The sequence below is a fragment of the Pseudophryne corroboree genome, chromosome 9, assembly GCF_028390025.1.
Source record: "Pseudophryne corroboree isolate aPseCor3 chromosome 9, aPseCor3.hap2, whole genome shotgun sequence".
NCBI lineage: Eukaryota > Metazoa > Chordata > Amphibia > Anura > Myobatrachidae > Pseudophryne > Pseudophryne corroboree.
This window is the reverse complement of record NC_086452.1, coordinates 182,143,251-182,163,904: the sequence shown is the minus strand read 5'-3', so window position 1 is coordinate 182,163,904 and position 20,654 is coordinate 182,143,251. Positions and strand designations below refer to the sequence as shown.

The 20,654-nt window shown below is 44.5% G+C and overlaps 1 protein-coding gene across 5 annotated transcripts in view; it reads left to right on the top strand.

Annotated features, from left to right (window-relative positions):
* Positions 1-20,654, top strand: part of DNM3 (dynamin 3) — a 952,228-nt gene that overhangs the window by 166,606 nt on the left and 764,968 nt on the right. For all 5 annotated transcript variants that reach the window (XM_063939984.1, XM_063939983.1, XM_063939985.1 and 2 more), the window contains exons 6-8: positions 7,743-7,903; positions 13,382-13,524; positions 15,673-15,808. In XM_063939984.1, coding sequence (XP_063796054.1) covers positions 7,743-7,903; positions 13,382-13,524; positions 15,673-15,808 — 440 coding nt within the window. The remainder of the gene's footprint in view (positions 1-7,742; positions 7,904-13,381; positions 13,525-15,672; positions 15,809-20,654) is intronic.

Genomic DNA, 20,654 nt, shown 5'->3' with positions numbered 1-20,654 from the left:
ATCTTTGCTCGTAAGGGTATTCCCAGGGAGGTCATTCCAACTCTCATTAAGGGGCTAGGATAGAGGTTACGGCGAAACACTATCACCGTATCTGGAGGAAATATGTTTCCTGGTGTGAGGTTAATAAGGCTCCTGCGGAGGAGTTTCACTTGGGTCGTTTACTCCACTTTTTACAGGCGGGTGTAGATGCAGGCCTGAAATTGGGTTCCATCAAAGTGCAAATTTCGGCTTTGTCTATTTTCTTTCAAGAAGAGTTAGCTGCCCTTCCAGAGGTTCAGACTTTTGTGAAGGGTGTAATGCATATCAATCCACCGTTTGTACCGCCTGTAGCGCCATGGGACCTTGATGTCGTCTTACGGTTCCTCATGTCTTCCTGGTTTGAACCTTTGCGGACGGTGGAATTAAAATTTCTCACTTGGAAGGTTGTTTTGCTTTTGGCGCTGGCATCTGCCAGGCGAGTATCGGAATTGGCAGCTTTATCTCATAAGAGTCCGTACTTGATTTTTCATGCGGATAGGGTGGAATTGAGGACTCGTCAACAATTTCTACCGAAGGTGGTTTCGTCATTTCACATTAACCAACCTATTGTGGTTCCGGTAGCTACGGAAGAAGTGGCGATTCCAAAATCTCTGGATGTTGTAAGAGCGTTAAAAGTTTACGTTTCTAGGACAGCTGTTACTAGGAAAACTGAAGCGTTGTTTGTTTTGTATGCGGCCAACAAGGTCGCATATAAAACAAGACTATTGTACGCTGGATTTGTAGAACGATCCAGCAAGCTCATTCTTCGGTGGGGTTGCCGGTGCCGATGTTGGTTAAAGCCCATTCTATCAGAAAGGTGGGCTCATCTTGGGCGGCTGCCAGAGGTGTTTCGGCACTACAGCTGGAGTCCCCAGTATCCTCTACGGACTAGGAGAAAAGGATTTAACGGTGAGTACCAAAATCCTATTATATCCGCCTCATCAGGCGTACCTGAGATTCGCTGTACAGGATTGTCATTAACAGTTTCAGACGTTGCCGTTTGGGCTTTCCACGGCCCCGAGAATTTTCACCATGGTAATGGGCGAAATTGATGGTGCTCCTGCGCAAGCAAGGAGTCACAATTATCCCATACTTGGACGTTCTCCTGATAAAGGCAAGATCAAGAGATCAGTTGCTAAAAAGCGTGGCTCTCTCCCTGAGAGTACTACAACAACACGGCTGGATTCTAAATCTACCAAGGTCGCAGTTGGTTCCGACATCTCGGCTGTCATTTTTGGGCATGGTTCTGGACACGGAAAAATAGAGGGTTTTTCTCCCAGTGGAAAAAGCCCAGGAACTCCAGAACATGGTCAAGGACCTGCTAAAACCAAAAGAGTGTCAGTTCATCAATGCACTCGAGTATTTGGAAAGATGGTGGCGGCCTACGATGCCATTCCGTTCAGCAGGTTCCATGCGACAACTTTTCAGTGGGACCTTCTGGACAAGTGGTCAGGGTCCCATCTACAAATGCATCGGAGGATAAGCCTGCCCCCCAGGTCCAGGGTATGTCTCTTGTGGTGGCTCCAGATCAATGTGCTGGAGTTAAGGGCCATATACAACGACCTACTACTAGCGGCGAATCTTTCTTCGCAACCTACCCGTTCTGATTCAGTCAGACAATGTCACAGCCGTGGCGCATGTAAACCGCCAGGGCGGGACAAAGTGCAGAGCAGTAATGGCAGAAGCCACCAGGATTCTTCACTGGGCGGAAAATCATGTAAGTGCTCTGTCAGCAGTCTTCATTCCGGGAGTAGACAACTGGGAAGCAGACTTCCTCAGCAGACACGATCTCCATCCAGGAGAGTGGAGGCTTCATCAAGAGGTCTTTGCAGAGGTAACAAGTCGTTGGGGACTTACTCGAATAGACATGATGGCGTCACGCCTCAACAAGAAGCTACGGACGAATTGTTCCAGGTCGAGAGACCCTCAGGCAGTGGCGGTGGACGCCCTAGTGTCACCATGGGTGTTTCAGTCGGTCTATGTGTTTCCCCCACTTCCACTCATCTCAAAAGTATTGAGAATCATAAGAAGAACAAGAGTGCAGACAATTCTCATTATCCCAGATTGGCCTCGAAGGGCCTGGTATTCAGATCTTCAGGAAATGCTCAGAAGATCCGTGGCCTCTTCCTCCCAGGGAGGACCTGTTGCAACAGGGGCCCTGTGTGTTCCAAGACTTACCGCGGTTGCGTTTGACGGCATGGCGGTTGAACACCAAATCCTAGCTAGGAAAGGTATTCCGGGGGAAGTCATCCCTACTCAGATCAAGGCTAGGAAGGAAGTAACTGCGAAACATTATCACCGTATCTGGGGAAAATATGTATATTGGTGTGAAGCCAAGAATGCTCCTACGGAGGATTTTCAGCTGGGTTGTTTTCTCCACTTCCTGCAGACAGGAGTAGATATGGGCCTCAAGTTAGGCTCCATCAAGGTGCAGATTTCGGCTTTATCTATTTTCTTTCAGAAGGAATTGGCTTCTCTCCCAGAAGTCCAGACTTTTGTAAAGGGAGTGCTGCACATCCAGCCACCTTTTGTGCCCCCAGTGGCACCGTGGGACCGTAACGTGGTGTTACAGTTCCTTAAATCACACTGGTTGAACCTCTTCAAATGGTTGACTTAAAATTTCTCACTTGGAAAGTAGTCATGTTGTTGGCCTTGGCATCTGCAAGGCGGGTGTCCGAATTGGCGGCTTTGTCTCACAAGAGCCTCTATCTGATTTTCCATGTGGATCGGGCGGAGTTAGGAACTCGCCCTCAGTTTCTACCTAAGGTGGTTTCATCGTTTCATATGAACCCAACCTATTGTGGTGCCTGTGGCTACATGTGACTTGGAGGATTCCAAGTCCCTTGAGGTAGTCAGGGCCTTAAAAATGTATGTAGCCAGGACGGCTAGGTTAGGACAATAGAGGCACTGTTTGTCCTGTATGCAGCCAACGAGGTTGGCGCTCCTGCTTCAAAACAGACTATTGCTCGCTGGATCTGTAATACGATTCAGCAGGCTCATGCTATGGCTGGATTGCCGTTACCAAATTCGGTAAAGGCCTATTCCACTAGGAAGGTGAGCTCTTCTTGGGCAGCTGCCCAAGGTGTCTCGGCATTACAGCTTTGCCGAGCAGCTACTTGGTCGGGTTCAAACACCTTTGCAAAATTCTACAAGTTTGATACCCTGGCTGATGAGGACCTCATGGTTGCTCAATCGGTGCTGCAGAGTCGTCCGCACTCTCCCGTCCGGTCTGGAGCTTTGGTATAATCCCCATGGTCCTTACGGAGTCCCCAGCATCCTCTAGGACGTAAGAGAAAATAAGATTTTAAACCTACCGGTAAATCTTTTTTTCCTAGTCCGTAGAGGATGCTGGGCGCCCGTCCCAGTGCGGACAAATTCTGCAAGGCTTGTATATAGTTGTTGCTTACATAAAGGTTATGTTACAGTTGAGATCAATCTTTGGCTGATGCTGTTTGGTTCATACTGTTAACTGGTTTGGTTCATTCCATGTTGTACGGTATGTATGGTGTGGGCTGGTATGTATCTTGCCCTTAGATTAACAAAAATCCTTTCCTCGTACTGTCAGTCTCCTCTGGGCACAGTCCTAACTGAGGTCTGGAGGAGGGGCATAGAGGAAGGAGCCAGTGCACACCCATTCTAAAGTCTTTACAGTGCCCATGTCTCCTGCGGAGCCGTCTATTCCCCATGGTCCTTACGGAGTCCCCAGCATCCTCTATGGACTAGGAGAAAAAGATTTACCGGTAGGTTTAAAATCTTATTTTTTTCCTGCTTCCTCTCGCTATGCAACCAAGCATCTGACTTGCCTTTCTCATTGCTTTGTTGCATTTCTTTCCTGCCATTAAGTCACTTGAAATAGTGACTCCTAAATCCCTTTCCTCCTCAGTAGTTTCCATTATAGTACCCTTGATACTATATTTAGCCTTTGGGTTTTCGAGACCCAAGTGCATGATTTGCGGGGGGAATGCCCAGCGCAGGGCAAGTCAGCCCCGCATGCTGGATCAAGCTTCCCCCGCAGACATGTAAAAGCATCCCATGGCGCCTCAGCGCCACCAACACACTGTCAATCAAGCAGAGGCGATCGCACAAGTGAGATGCCATCACATTTCACTATGTGCACACGTGCAGTGCAACTTTTGCACGTGCGCACACTTCACCGGCCATCAGACCGCAAATGCTTATTCAAGTCTGAATAAGGCCCTAAATCAGAAGATTGTGCTGATCATTCCATGATTTGAAGCTTAAGTCTTGTATTTTTTCCACAAAGGCAATTCTGCTATAGCCTAGAGGTATGATTTGGGTCACTATCTTCTGAGGATCAGCCCTTAACCAACTAGGCATAGACCAGGATGTATTGCATAATGCTGCAAAATGCTGTGGTATCCTTTTTGTTCAGGTTGCAAGTCACCGACTCGGGATCCAGCATAAGAGCCCAAGACCATGTTTGACACTTGATATCACAATGCGAAACCATCCTTTCGCCTACTTGATGGCTCACTAAAACCCTGTATGATGAACCAAAGATGTAATATTTTGATTAATTGGTCCATAAGCTTCAGTAGTCCACTGCTGGTTCTTCATAGTCCATGAAATGCTCTTTTTCTTGTTTTGCGATCTGAGCAATGGCTTTCTTACTACCATCAAAGCCTGCTGTTTTATATCTAGTAACTAATGCAGCACATTACCAATCCACAGCTGTGGTATGTTTGGTTGACAGTTATCATGTCGACATGCATCATGTTGTCTTGGTTTTAATGTCTGCATGCAGCATGTCAACATGCTTAGCATGTCGACAAGGACCACATCAACATTAATCATGTCTACATGGATTACATGCCAACATGATAGAATGTCGACCTAATGTCCCTGGTAGCCCAGCGGTCACTTACCTGGTCCCACTTACCTGGTCCCGACAGCTATAGCGGCTTCAGCACGGCTTCTGGGTCCATATGGTCATATGACCTCAGGAGAAGTTTTGATCAGTATATTCTGCCTATCCCTTCCCCTACCCTACCCCCTTCCCCCCCAGTACCTAACCCTTGCCCCCTCACCACTGCCTAACCCTAACCTCCCCCCCACAGCGGAACCCTAACCAGCGGCATTCTTGGCGACATTGTGAACATATCGACATTCTGAGGATGTTTGCATGGTGACTGTATCATTGAGGTGTTGACATTATGAATGTTGGCATTTCCTGTTGACAATGTGACTGGATGACCTAATCCACACCCCTTTACACTCATGTCCTTACTTTACCTCACCCTCGTACTTGCTAAACTTTTCCTCTTTCCTGTACTTGTGTTATTACTGTCTTTGACTATTACTTTACAGTTGTTGTACATTTGCAGATCATTTCCTCCTAATCCTCATCTTAGTACTCACTTTGTAGTTGATGGGGAATGAGACCTACTGTAAACCAGTTTTTGCAGTGTAACTTAAGCAAAATCGTTGTGCACATGCCTGCTAGTGTCCACACTAGTATGTACTCATGCTGAGCTGTGTAATTCTAGCACTTACGTCTGGCTGAAAAGGTGTGATGTGGGATAGAAGGGTGGATACATTAACAGTAAGAGCGCATTTGTGTAATTGTGAACACATGCAGACCAGCTGCCAGACACTTATGCAGTATGCTGAGAAATACGTACATATAAATATATACCAGGGGTTCCCAAACTTTCTCGGCTCAAGGCACCCTTACAGTCTCCATCATTTTTAAGTCACGCCTAAGCCAAAAAAATTACAGAGCACTCCCATTTTTCAGTTGGGTCAGTATAATGTAATAAGCCCCTCTCTATCTCTCTCATTGCAGCCCACTCCATCTCTCTCCATTTGCCTCCCTCCATATCACTCATTGCAGTTCCCTCCATGTCTCTCCCTTTGACCCTTGATGTCTCTCTCATTGCAGTGTTCTAGTGCTTATTGCCACCTTCTAGCTCTCTATGCAGTCCTCTCTATAGTACTCTATGCGCCCCCTCTATAGTTCTCCATGCAACCCCTTCCCTATAGTTATCTGTACAACCTACCTAGGTTATCTATACCCCCCACTTAGTACAACCAGGAAGTGAAGTCAGTCACGCACTGTGTTGTGGGACCTCATTCAGCAACATGCAGCCTCACGATTCGCTGCCTGACAGGACTGCTCCTGCATGCTCCCCCCCGCTCATTGCATCCCTCCCCATCCCGCTTCCCTCACCTCCCCAATCCCTCTTCCTCTCGTGCACAACAAAATAAATAATAAAAAATACACTAATTAATAAATGAGTACCACTGGATTTGCTCATTTTTATATTTACAAATATCCGGGAATCCAAGGCTGCTATTCTGTTACAATAGCAGTTTGTCGTCTCCCCCCCCCCCCCCCCCACCTCGCACCTGCTTGAATTGAGCCCCTTCGGTTGAGCAGCTTGGTACACGTTTGCAATGTTTCATGTTTTTAAGATTTGAGGTTACTGCTTCAGGCTTGTTCATATGTATGCAGAAACTAAGTAAAAACATGAAAACAAACACTTGTTTTGGACATGTTTCTAATATGTAACATGTTTTCTGTTGTTATTTCATGGAGTGTTCTTTTAACAGTACAATGTAAGGAATGATAGCGTGCTATAATGTGAAATACTGTACTGTAGATTATGCTAAAGGTGGGTACACATGAGGCGATGTGCTCGGTGAGCGACATCGCCTAGTGTGTCCCCCTCCCGACGGCGTACATACTCACTGTGCAATATCGTTAGCAATATCGCACAGTGACGACAGCCGCGGCTGGTCCGTGCATACATCTCATGGACGATAGTCCAAATTGAGCTGCATGCACAGCCGTGGGAGGGTGCCGATGAGAGATGCGCGGGTCCACAGCATACACACTGGGCGATATAGTAAACAACGTCACTTAGGAAGCTCAAAATGAGTGACATAGGTTACTTTATTGACAAGTGTGTATGCACCTTAAGTTCTACAATCTTAAATGCGGTGTTAAACTTTTAGAATGCAGTGATGGCAATGGCACTGTTAATTTTTGCTATGTGTCTTTCTGAGGTGTGGATTATTAGATCGACACTAAAAAGGTCTACAGTCAATAGGTCTACCACTAATGGTAGACATGCATTAGGTCAAAAGGTCAACAGGGTCAAAAGGTCGACATAGAATATGTAGGCAGTAGGAAAGGTCAACAGGGTCAAAAGGTTGTCCGGGTCAAAAGGTTGACATGGAAATGATCGATACAAAACCTTTTGGATGTTTTTTCACTTTTCTGCAGCAAACAAGCCCCATTAATGTACTGCGTCCCCTGGCTCAAGCTTTGGGCATGGTGCCTAGCCCCAGGTTACCACTCGCAATCATAGTCCACGTGGATGGTAAAGTATGAAAAAGATGAAAGAAATAAAATGACAAACACTTGTGTCTACCATATGTGTGTCAACCATTGTCATGTCGACCTTTTAACCCAGATGACCTTTTGACCCTGTTGAACTGTCTACCTTTTACATGTTGACCATTTGACCCCATTGACCTTTTGACCCTGTTGACCTAATGCATGGCTACCGTTAGTGGTAGACCTATTGACAGTAGATCTTTTTAGTGTGGATCTATAGTCCGGATACCGTTTTTCTGCACCATCACTTAATTTAGTACAGTTGGTGTATTCATATAACATCCGGTAATATGTAAGTTAAATATAAAATCCATATTTGTTTTCTATTTTTCTCTCTATTTACATACATTCATGCTTTCAGGTTATGTTGGAGTTGTTAATAGAAGCCAAAAAGATATTGATGGTAAAAAGGACATACAAGCGGCTTTGTTAGCAGAAAGGACATTTTTCCTATCTCATCCTTCTTATAAGCACATAGCAGATCGCATGGGGACCCCATACCTTCAGAAAATCCTCAATCAGGTATTGGAAGTAGATGTGGTTTTCAGATCCTTAATACTGCAAATATGTAGTATTCAGTACTGAATGCATGTATTGTACATTGCTAATACGTTTCAGGTGTTGTTCAACAGAAAATTCGTTTCCTTATGTTTATTATTCTGGTCTCAGATGAGCCCTATCTCTCTGACTTTATCAATCACGGTCAGCCTGGACAAGAACCATCTGTTGCTCTCAGTTAGGCAGCCACATATTTGCGCTGGGCGTACATTATCTATACACTAGACTTAAATTTACAGGTATAAAATATAACTGCAGGCACTTAATTGTATGGACAAATGTTTCCATTCACAGTAACACCAGCAGTGATCTTGGATTTTGGATACATACAGTATGATATCCCGGCAGCCAGGATGCTGTCTGTCACTATACCGACAGCGGTATACTGTCTGCTGCGCTCGCAATGCATCGGACCCGTGGCTCGCTTTGCTCGCCACAGGTTCTATTCCCACTGTGTTGGTGGCGTGGAACCACCAATCAAGTGGGAATAGCGAGTGTTTGTCGGGATTCCGACCTTCGGTATTTCACCGGCTGTCGGGATTCTGGCGTCGGTCTCCTGAACACTGAGATACCATCAGCCGGTATATTGATTGCATCTCTGAATTTCAGGTTATTTTGTAGTAAACAGGGAAAGGCATACTGGAGTCCGGATACATAATGTTTCTTATAAAATGTACTTCATACAGTTTGGATGAATTCTCCAGCAAGCAAATATGTTTATTAATAGCTACCTTAATGGGGAATGTACAGTATGCACACTAATATTTCTCTTAAGCATATATTTCATCCAGGGGCAGATTAATGAGTGGGGGCCCCGGGGCAACAATAATGTGGTAGCCCACACCAATAATGTTGACTTTGCCCCCAACTGCTGTCACAACGATACCCCTTAGGGGAGCAGGAGAAAGAGAGACAAAGAGGATGTCAAGGAGAGATAGAGAGGGGAAAGAGGGTAGAACGAGAGTGAGAGGGTATCGGAGAAAGAGGAGTGAGAAAGAGAGAAAGAAGATGTCAGAGAGAGAGAGAGAGAATGGATGTCAGGAAGAAGAGAGAGAGTGTCTGGGAGAGAGGGGGAGGCCAGGGAGAGAGTGAGAGAGGGTATCAGAGAAGGAGAGAGACAAATTGTCAGGGATAGAGAGGAGAGAGAGAGGGAGGGATGAGAGAGGAGATAGAGAGTGTGTTGGAGACAGAGATAGGGTGTCGGAGAGAGAGGGGGAGTGAAATAGGGAGAGGGGAGCAAGAGGGAGAGATACAGGGTGTCGGGGAGAGGGAGCAAGCGGGAAAGACACAGATGGTGTCAGGGAGAGAGAGGGGAGCAAGAGAAAGTATGTGTCAGGGAGAGAGACGTAGGGGGAGAAAGCAGGAAAGAGAGAGAGGGTGTCAAAGACAGAGAGAGAGAGAGTATCAGGGAAAGACAAAGAGAGGAAGAGAGACAGAGAGAGCGGGGACTAAGATAGAAGGAGAGAGGGTGCCAGAGAGAGGGATCAAGCAAGAGAGTGAGAGGGTGTCAGGGTGGGAGAGAGAGAGACAGAGGGGCATATTTATCACAATCCGCATCTCAGATGCAGATGGGATGTGATAAATTTGCTGCAATCCGCAATGAGATAATTGAATACTGTACATCGTAGGAATGTATCAGTTATCACATGCAGGAAAGTTCTGTCCCAGCAAATCCACTTAACACAAATCTCAGGCTATTTTTTGTGACCTGAGATTGTGTCTGCTGTGACCCCCGGTGTTGTAAAGTGAGCTGTCGTTTCGCAGCATCAATTTAGTGCACCGAGGGTCACAGCATGAGCACAGCGATCCGATGACTGGCTGCCTTCACCAAATCACTGTTCCCTGGATGCTGGTAAGTATATATAATAGTTCTCTTACGTCCTAGAGGATGGTGGGGTCCAATTTAGTACCATGGGGTATAGATGAGTCCACTAGGAGCCACTGGCAATTTAAGAGTTTAATAGTGTGGACTGGCCATTCCCTTTATGCCCCTCCTACCAGACTCAGTTTAGAAAATGTGCCCGGAGGAGCCGGTCTCAGCTAGGGGAGCTCCTAGGAGTTTTATTTTTTTATTAAAATTTAGAGTTTGTTGTTTTACAGGAAGGCTGCTGGCAACAGCCTCCCTGCTTCGTGGGACTTAGGGGGGAAGTTAATGGTTCTCTACTCGGCTGACAGAACACTGAGCTCCTGAGGGTGCTGATCGCAAGCCCACGAGGCGGCCGCCACCCCCTAACAGAGCCAGAAGAAAGAAGAGCGGTGAGTACAGCGTCGGCATCCCAGTTAGCGGGTCGCCGGCGGGTATGGCAGCACAAGGGTTGGAGCACATCACTGACAAGGCTGCGCTCCGGGAAGGCTCAGCAGCTTACACATGCAGCGCTTGAGGGGCGCCTGAGCCAGTGCATTACACCCTAAGCTGGTCACATAGTTAACAGGGACTAATCCCGCTGTTAACACACACAAATCCTCAGGCCAGTATAAACAATAAGTGCGGGAAGCCGTGCGCCATTCCAGGGGGCGGGGCTTCCTCTCAGAGCGGATCCAGCACTCACCAGCGCCATTTTCTCCCTGCAGATCATAGGAACAAGACGCTGACAGGGAGCGCTGCCCTCCACATAACTCCAGCTATACCTCTGCGGTACCAGGGTGTTATAGACAGGGAGGGAGTGTGATAATAATACTAATTATCCTATAAAGGTTAGTTAGTCAGCGCCGGGCTTTTATCATAATAACTGCCTACAGGGGCGCTGTGTGGCTGGCTCCTTATACTCTGTGTCTCTATGAAGGTACTCTGGGGGAAACTGTGTCTGACATTTTCCTGGGTGTGTGTATCCCACATTACCATGTCGAAGTACTCTGTGTCCTGTGCTGCAGAGTGTTTATCTTCTCCTGAGGAGTTTATTCCATGTACTCAGGATTGCAATATACTTTCTCAGGCTTCTGAATCCGAACCCCCATGGGTGGATTCTTTAAGGGGAATGATATCCCAGATTTCAACTAGGATGTCACATACTGAAAGGGAGACGCAGTTTTTAAGAAAATCTGTGGAGGGCTTGACGTATTCAGCACCCACTACTTCGTCTAAATACCCACCTCCATACCCGCAAAAACGTACGCTTGCCCAGATAATGCAAGCTGACACTGATACCGACTCTGATACAGGGGTCGGTGATGGGGATATGCAGGGGGGGATCCATCCCTCGCTGAGGGGGTGCAATTAATGATTGAAGCAATTAGGGATGTTTTGCATATTTATGAGAAGGTACCTGAGCAAGAAAAGGAATCTTATTTTACAGTAAATAAGAAATCCTCCCTTACCTTACCTGCTTCTAAGGAGTTAAACTCCTTGTTTGAAAAATCCTGGGAAAACCCAGAGAAAAAATTCCAGATCCCTAAAAGAATTCTTGTTGCTTTCCCTTTCCCTGAATAGGACAGAAAAAAGTGGGAAAACCCACCTATATTAGACGTTACTTGGTTTAGTATTGTTGGTTCAGTCGCTGAATTGTTTCAAGTTGGTTAACTTGGATTTCCTTTTGTTCTGTGTGAGCTGGTGTGAATCTCACCACTATCTGTGTATTTCCTTCTCTCAGAGTATGTCCGTCTCCTCGGGCACAGTTTCTAGACTGAGTCTGGTAGGAGGGGCATAGAGGGAGGGGCCAGCCCACACTATTAAACTCTTAAAGTGCCAGTGGCTCCTAGTAGACCCGTCTATACCCCATGGTACTAAATTGGACCCCAGCATCCTTTATGGACTAGGAGAAAAGGATTTACCGGTAGGTAATTAAAATCCTATTATTTAGTATATATAAATATGTTATTCACCCATTTTCACATTATTTTAGTGTATATAATATTTAAAATATGCCACAGGGGGAGAAAGAGAGAGAGAGAGAGAGATGGAGTGGTGGGAAGAGGGGTGGGGGGGAGAGAGGGGGGGGATCTAACAGGAGAGACACTACCTGTTACAGGCTAGAGCACAGGACTCTGATGGGGGATTAGGCCCTGTCCCCTTCCCCATACACCTCAAATCACTGCACTGTTACTGCTGCAGAGAGCCTGCCAGGTATGGTGCAGATACTGCAAAGTGGGCCAGGCTGGGGCAATGTTTGCAGTGTGGGAGCTCCAGAGCGCCTGCCCTGTCCACCCCACCTTTAATCCGGCCCTGATTTCATTTTAACTAAATATCAGCAGCTGATTTCCTCAAACTCTGGTCTTTTCTCAAAATTACTGTATAAACTATTGTTTATAGCAGGTATGATATAGAAAGTCTACAGTGTCTAGGTAGACCGCCCTTGGTTTAACCCCATAAGGTCGAGATAGACAGTGGGTGAGGTCGACAGGTACAAAAGGCCGACAGTCAACAGGTTGACATGACAACGGTCGGCACCGAAATGGTCGACACACTTTGTTTTTGGTCACTTTCCAAGTTTCTTCATATGTGACCACAATCAGTGGAAACATGCACCCTCGTAGGCTCTCTTTGCTCACCCTGCTTTGGGCAAGGTGGCTCTCTCCTCTAAGGCTCGACATCGGTTACTATTCCAGGTGGGATACTAAATCAAGCAAAAGTTGGGAAAACGTAAAAAAAAAAAAATACAAAATGTGTGTCGACCATTGTCATGCCGACCTTTTGAACCTGTCAACATTTTGTACCTGTCAACCTAATGCATATCGACCATATAGTGTCAACCTATTGACTGTTGACGTATCATCCGGATGGTATCCGGACTCCAGGTCGACAACAAAAAGGTTGACACACCTTAGGTCGACGCCAATTGGTCGACACGTCTTAGGTCGACATGGACAAAAGGTCGACATGGACAAAGGTCGACAGGAACAAGGACGGCATGGAAAAAGGTAGACATGAGTTTTTCACAATTTTTTTCTTTTTTGGAACCTTTTCATACTTAACGATCCACGTGGACTACGATTGGAACGGTAATCCGTGCCGAGCGGAGCGGAGCGAAGGCACCATGCCCGAAGCATGGCGAGCGAACGCGGTGCACTAATTGGGGTTCCCGGTCACTCTACGAAGAAAACGACACCAAAAAAACCCATAAAAAACGAATGTCGACCTTTTTCCATGTCGACCTTGTTCCTGTCGACCTTTTGTCCATGTCGACCTAAGGTGTGTCGACCAATTGGCGTCGACCTAAGGTGTGTCGACCTTTTTGTTGTCGACCTGGAGTCCCAGACCCCATCCGGATACCATTTATAGCAAAAGAATAAAAGCCCTGTATCTCTCGCTCTGCACATAATGCAGGCACTGTCTGCCTCGCTCTAAGAATTACTGATGTACAGATTCGCTCCTAAAACAATGTTATTTTCATTAACGGAACATGAGTTATGAATTATACAGTATGAGATTGTTTGTCCAATGACTGTGTTCACTGTTTTAGTATAACTAATACGACACATTGTTTCCTTTGCTTTTGTCTTCAAAAGCAACTCACCAACCACATACGGGAAACTTTGCCTGAGCTCAGGAACAAACTACAAAGTCAGCTGCTTTCCTTAGAACTTGATGCTGAGGCTTACAAAAGTTATAAACCGGAGGATCCCTCATGGAAGACCAAAGCTTTGCTGCAGTATGTAATTTGGTTTCTGTTTTATTATTTATTTCTGATTTTTAGTTTCTGTGTCTTACAAATGCTTTTAGCCTGAGCATCAATCATCGGGTATGGGTCGTTGGATAGACACAACTTAGGTCGACAGTCATTAGGTCGACCATGGAAGGTCAACAGGGACAATAGGTTGACATGGTTATTACGTCGGTATGTACTAGGTCGACAAGTGAAAAGGTCGACATGTTTTTTTTTACTGTTTTTGGCGTAGTTTTCTTTGTAAAGTGACGGGGAACCCCAATTAGTGCACTGTGCCGGCCGCCGGCATACCATACCCAATGTGTTAGATGAGGTAGAGTGATACAAGAGGAAAATAAGGCAGGTACTGGAGTGTAGGATAGAAGAAGGGCAAGGGTGCCCAGAGAGCAGGAGGTTACAGTAATCAAGGTGGTGAGAATTGCTGAAACAGTTAGTGACAGTATTGATTGTTTCTGTGGTGAGATAGCCATATTCTGCAGATATTGGGGGTCATTCCGAGTTGATCGCTCGCTAGCAACTTTTTGCTGTGCTGCAGTCAGATAGTCGCCGCCTATGAGGGAGTGTATTTTCGCTTTGCAAGTGTGCGAACGCTTTTGCAGCCAACTGCACAAAAAAGTTTTTCGTAGTTTCTGAGTAGCTCTGGACTTACTCAGCCGCTGCGATCACTTCAGCCTGTCCGGTCCCGGAATTGACGTCAGACAGCCGCCCTGCAAACTCTTGGGAATGCCTGCGTTTTTCCAATCACTCCCAGAAAACGGTCAGTTGACACCCACAAACGCCCTCTTTCTGTCATTCACCTTGCGATCGGCTGTGCGAATGGATTCTTCATTAAATCCATTGCCCAATACCGATCCTCTTTGTACCCATACGATGCGCCTGTGCATTGCGGTGCATACGCATGCGCAGTTTTGCCGAGATTTAACCTGATTGCAGCGCTGCAAAAAGTTGCTAGCGAGCGATCAACTCGGAATGGCCCCCACTGTGGAGGTCCAAGTGACAGAAAAGGTAGAGAAACTGAATGTTCAAAGTGAAGAAGAGGGAGTTGTCAAGAATGACTCTCAGATTGCATATTTGAGAGATGCATGAATGCGTATTGCCTTCAACAGATATGGAGAGGAGACGAGGTGATGGAACTTGGGAGGCGGGGAAGACAATTTCAGTTGTAGACATACAGGGGCTGATTCTAAGTTATGAGCAAAACAAAAAAAAAAAGGCAAATTTGCACCTGTGCAAAACTATGATTCGCTGCAGGTGGGGAATATTTAAAGTGTGCAGAGATGTAGATTTGGGAGTGGTGTGTCCAAACTCAAATATAAACTGCAGTGTAAAAATAAATCTGTCCAGCATTTGTGGCATACTGTACATGATAAAGCAGCCAGTATTTACCCTGCATGCAAAAAAGAAAGTGAAAGAAACATTCTTCTAGACCATTGGTCGGCAGCCTAATGGCGGGCATATTTCAAGTGCCACCCAGTGATCGCGTCGTACGGGTACAAAGCGGATTGTTGCTGAGCGATGGATTCAACGAAGAATCCATTCGCACGGCAGATCGCAAGGAGATTGACAGGAAGAGGGCATTTATGGGTGTCAACTGACCGTTTCTGGGAGTGTTTGGAAAAACGCAGGCATGTCCAAGCGTTTGCAGGGCGGGTGTCTGACATCAATTCCAGGACCAGACAGGCTGAAGTGATCACAAGGGCTGAGTAAGTTTAGACCTACTCAGAAACTGCACAAAATGTTTTGGTACTGCTCGGCTGCACAGGTACAAAGCGAAAATACACTCCCCTATAGGCGGCGACTATCTGATCGCAGCGCTGCAAAAAGTAGCTAGTGATCGATCAACTCGGAATGACACCCTAAGTTTTTGACACATGAAAGGGAAGTCCCACAGTTTGGGTGTAATTGGTCTTGTAACCAGAGAGGGCTCCATAGATTGTGAAAAGTTTGTAAAAACTTGGAAGTGATACATGAGGGGATGAAATGGTAAGTAGAAAGTCATCTGCAAACAGGGAGACTTTAAAGTCTCCTGAGTGACATAAATCCTTTTGATTTCATTATATTGGGAATTTAATGTTTTTGATAATTTTAGAGAGAATACTTTTAAAAATTTGCCAAAAATTATTTATTTTAAAGGATGGTCCAGCATTTTGCTCTAGACTTTGAGAAGAGGATTGCGGGATCAGGTAATCAAGTGGATACCCGGGAGCTATCAGGTGGTGCCAAAATCAATCGCATCTTTCATGAGCGCTTCCCATTTGAACTTGTTAAGGTATTGTAGACCAACAAATCCTGTATTTTGTTGTCATTACATTTATCATATGTCTTAGGTAAAATTGCATAGATTATATTTTTAACTCAGTAATCAGCTTCAGAGCATTCAAAATGCCCTAAAGGAATCATTAAACTACTTTTGCCAATATTTACATATAGTTTCAAAGGGGTAGATAAGAAAAACTGAACAAATTCCCCCAGCCCACTGTAATGGACCAGCAAAAGATAACAGAAATGTAGAGATAATTTGCAAACCCAGCCATGGCATGGTGTCTTTGCTGTGATGGTCCTACACTATATGATAATAGCAGCACTTTGGGTCATACATTTATGTATTTCTAAATTCAGAGCAAAATCACCTAGAGGCACCCAAATACGCTCCAATATGGCAATACGATGATCAGCGTATCTCCAGCTAATGTTCCTATACATTCCTCTCAGAGCAGTGATACTCAGAATACCACCAATAGTTTGGACAACAGATAGTGATCTGCCTGTCATTGTATGTTACACTTCAAGGTCGAACTGTAAATAATTCAGTCAATGTATATAATGCACTGGTATATAGATACAGTGATCACCATCACAAATAAATACAGGTATATTTTCAAGCAATACTGTAATCAAGTATGTGTATATAATCACATAAATGTCCTCTTAGTACAACAAAAAATGTTGTTTGGTACATATTTGTCCTCATACATCTTACCTCAATACGTCACATAGCGGGAGATGCCTAGCGTGAGTGAGCTGACAAGTCCCTGCAACTCCGTTAGGGTCATGTGTCTTTTTTTGCTGAAAATGCATCTTATTTGCATCTGTTTGCTGATTAAAATGATATGCAGCATGCCTATATTCTTTGTGCATCTGCAACTGTATCTGCATACAAAGTGCTATGTTACAGTGTTTACTAGGAAAACTCTGTAACGTGGCATTTAGTATGCAGATACAGCCGTAGTCGCACACAGAATATAGGCATACCGCATATCATTTTAATCAGCATAAGCTGTTTGTGTGTCCTGTTTGCATAATGATGCAAAAAGGCGCATTTTAGTGAAAAAAGTTGCACAAAAAGATACTCGACGCTACCATGTCATGCCACAGCATGGCGTGAGTAGACAGCTGTTTAACATACCAGGAGGCTAGATGTATATAACAATATATAACATTGCATGTGTATGTAATTATATAGCATCAGTCTATTACGATGTGTGACAGCTAATGTTGCTCTAGCACCATATCAGTGTCAGCCAGACAGCACACCGTCTACTGCACAGATAGCCCTCAGTACAGTGCTTTACACGCTCTGCAGTGATGTCTGAGCCAAGTCATATCTGCACATACCATGTGTAGTAGCAGCTATTGTTGCGGATAGCATCCAGAGGCAGGGACACGATGCACTGGAGGAGGGGCTGGAGATGCTGCTGGTGGTGGTGGTGGTGGGACTTGTGATGGCTGGTAGGGAGGGGTGTAGAATGGCTCCAGTGAGAGCTGGCACTGGACACACGCCTCATTATATAATTGTATCCAAAACATAAAAACCTGTGATACATTTGTAAAACCAGGCTGATTATGTTCCTCAACCCCTAGCAGCCCCAGTTCCATTTGGCTGAACATGCTCAGTAATGTACCGTTACAAAGATCTTTTCAGGAGTGAATGATTCAAGTCTCCTCCTCCTGTACCTAGTTGTACAGTACTTTCTCCATTTTATATGCTATCAACTTCTTTTCTGCTACTGACTTTGGTCTTCACCACTGTTCCATTGCTCAATTCGCCAATATATAGTTCTCAGGTGCGCAAAAACCAGCAGCCTCGACAGTCTGATATCACACAGAAGGTATCCATAACCCTTCACCCAGTGACTTGCAAATAGAAAAATGGATATGACTTAACTGGTGGTGATGGTCAGCTTCTCATGTAGCAGTCGCTGAATACACTTTTTAAAGATTCACCTCTTGGGCTCAGCAGTTAACTACCCATAGAACAGAGGAAAAAATGTACCATATAGTAAAGTACAGTTTAAGCAAACATTTTTAAACAGTAAAAACATTAAGACATGTATCACATAAAATGTCCATGCAAGCAGCGGGTAGCCCCAATCAGCTAAACAAATTGAAATTACCGGATGTGGTAGAACTGTGCAAAGCAGTTCTAAACGAGCTTGGTACAGTAAAGAATCCCAGGCTATCCACTGGTCCAGGCTCTGATATGCAAATACCGGTTCTCTGCTTATGGTTGCATCAAAGGGGTCCTCCCCGCAAACACCTACGCTTCGACCCCTACTGGGGTCTTTTTCAAGGTTCTGAGAGTGGGGGTCGCAGACCTCCTGGACCCGGGTGTCCAGATCCTATGACCAGCATGGGTAAGCTTCAGCCTACGCAGGCTGGCCGGTGCCTAAAACCATCGAGCGTTGCGTCATCAGATGCAGCACTCAGATCTTGCAAATGCTAACAGGAGGCATCTATGACCTACTGTTACATTTACATTTTAATAACATGGAATTGCACATTTCTTACAAACATTTATTAGGCCTAGTCACGATGATTGCGTCCTTTACTTATATTGTATATAATAGCATGTTAAATTATAAAATATAGCAGTTCAGAGTATTGAAACGTGGATTCAAAATAAAAAAATTATTGTTTATAGATAGCAATATAATATATAGAATTAATACTGTAAAGGAAGTTAGGAGTGAAAATTTAGGATTGGCATTATAGTAATTTTTTTGGTATGTATATGATATATTGGTGCAGAGGGAGGTGATTAAACTTTAATGATAGAGTTAAAGGACAAGCACCTGTCAACAGTGGTTTCCAGGAGTGTTTGAAGAGAGGAGGAGTCCCGTGTGCAGCAGCGTTGTAGAGTTTGGGCACTAGAGGGCTCAGACTTTAATGCGCATGCGCAGATTTCCGGGAAAATGGCATGTTGGACATTTTCCTGGCAATTTCTCTACAGCATATGCGCAAAATGCTGGGCCTCCGCGCCATTTTTCCAGTGATTTCTGCAGTGCGGCTGCCGTCAGCACGGGACTCTGAAGGGGAAAGTATTGAAAAAATGGGTGCAGCGTGTGGGCCCTTCTGGACTCAGCGGCTCGTGTGGACCGCAGAAACTGCACCCATTATAAAACATGTTCCCTCTCCCACCACCGAGGTACAGGTTAGCATTTGTTGGCGCACATGTACTGCGCATCGCTGTACCTCGCTACCGAGCTTCACAAGGAATGGACTGAGGCTGGAGTTAGTGCATCAAGAGCCACCACACACAGACGGATCCTGGACATGGGCTTCAAATGTCGTATTCCATTTGTCAAGCCACTCCTGAACAACAAACAACGTCAGGAGCGTCTTACCTGGGCTAAAGGAAAAGGAGAATCTATGGGGCATTGCTAAGAGACCGAACAATGCAGAAGAGCTGAAGGCCGCTATTGAAGCATCCTGGTCTTCCATAATACCTCAGCAGTGCCACAGGCTGATAGAATCCATGCCACGCCACATTGAGGCAGTAATTCATGCAAAATGGGCCCAAACCAAGTACTTAGTACATATGCATGATTATACTTTTCAGAGGACCTACATTTCTGTATTCTAATCCTTTTTTATTGATTTTATGTAATATTCTAATTTTCTGTGATTTTGGATTTGGGGTTATCTTAAGATGTAATCCACAATCATCAAAATGTAAACAAATAAAGTTTTGAAATATCTCACTTTGCATGCAATGAGTCTATATAATATTTTAGTTTCACCTTTTAAGTTAAATTATTGAAATAAATGAACTTTTGCACGATATTCTAATTTTCTGAGTTTCATCTATATATACTGTAAATTGATCTATGAGCCCTATATAACCAATTTCAGTACTAGGGCAAGGTAGTAATAAATAATTTTTACAATAGAATGTCCTTATAGAACTGAGATAGGGGTTCACACTGATAAAGGGACTTTATTTAAGTGCAACCATATTTTAATTTTCCTAATTTACTTTCCAGTTTAATTTCGCTGTATTTTAATCTATTCCATGCTTTTGAGTGTTTGTAATTATTATTTCAATTAATAAAAATTATGTTTTTTGAGATTTAGTAAGGCATTTGTGTACTCCAACTGTAAGTTTACTTTTTCTCAGCTGTATAAATAAAATAAATGTACTGTAGAATGTGAGAAGTTACATCAGCAAGTCCAGCTGATAACTGACAAGAATTTTTCCAAGCATTGGTTGAGTGACATCACAAAGAATATTTATGATTTTAGACAGTTACATGATCAGATAACTAATGTAATAAATCTATCTCATCCCACCTGCAATCTAATAATTCATCTATATCTGTACATTTAGCAATACTTTCATATAGAAAGTATGGTAAAATATGCTTACCTTTCACCGTGACATGTCATCACATACAGCTGGTAATTGACACTTCTGTGCCAAAGTGACATCATAAAGACTATTTGTGATGTAACTGTATAGATCAGTTGTAAATTGCAGGCATGCTGTGATTTATAACCTCAGGTGGATCATGTGACTGGTTAACATGATGTTACTTATGATAAGCAGCCTTTGTGATGTTACTCAGCTTTGGTATAAAGGACACTGCTTGACATAAACCTGCCAATTACAGTATCACCTGTATTTGCTTATATGACTTCTCATAGTGCAACCTTTACTTATGTTAACCTAATGCCTCGATGGTGTACTACGTGTGAAAAATGGGGAGTTTTCACGTTTTCCAATCCTATTGTCTTGTGTGAAAACCTCACGGTTTAGGTGCACTTATCGTGGCTTTTAGGTGCACTTATGGATGATTTAGTTTTGTCTACCTAAGAAGACCCCCCAATTAGTGCCA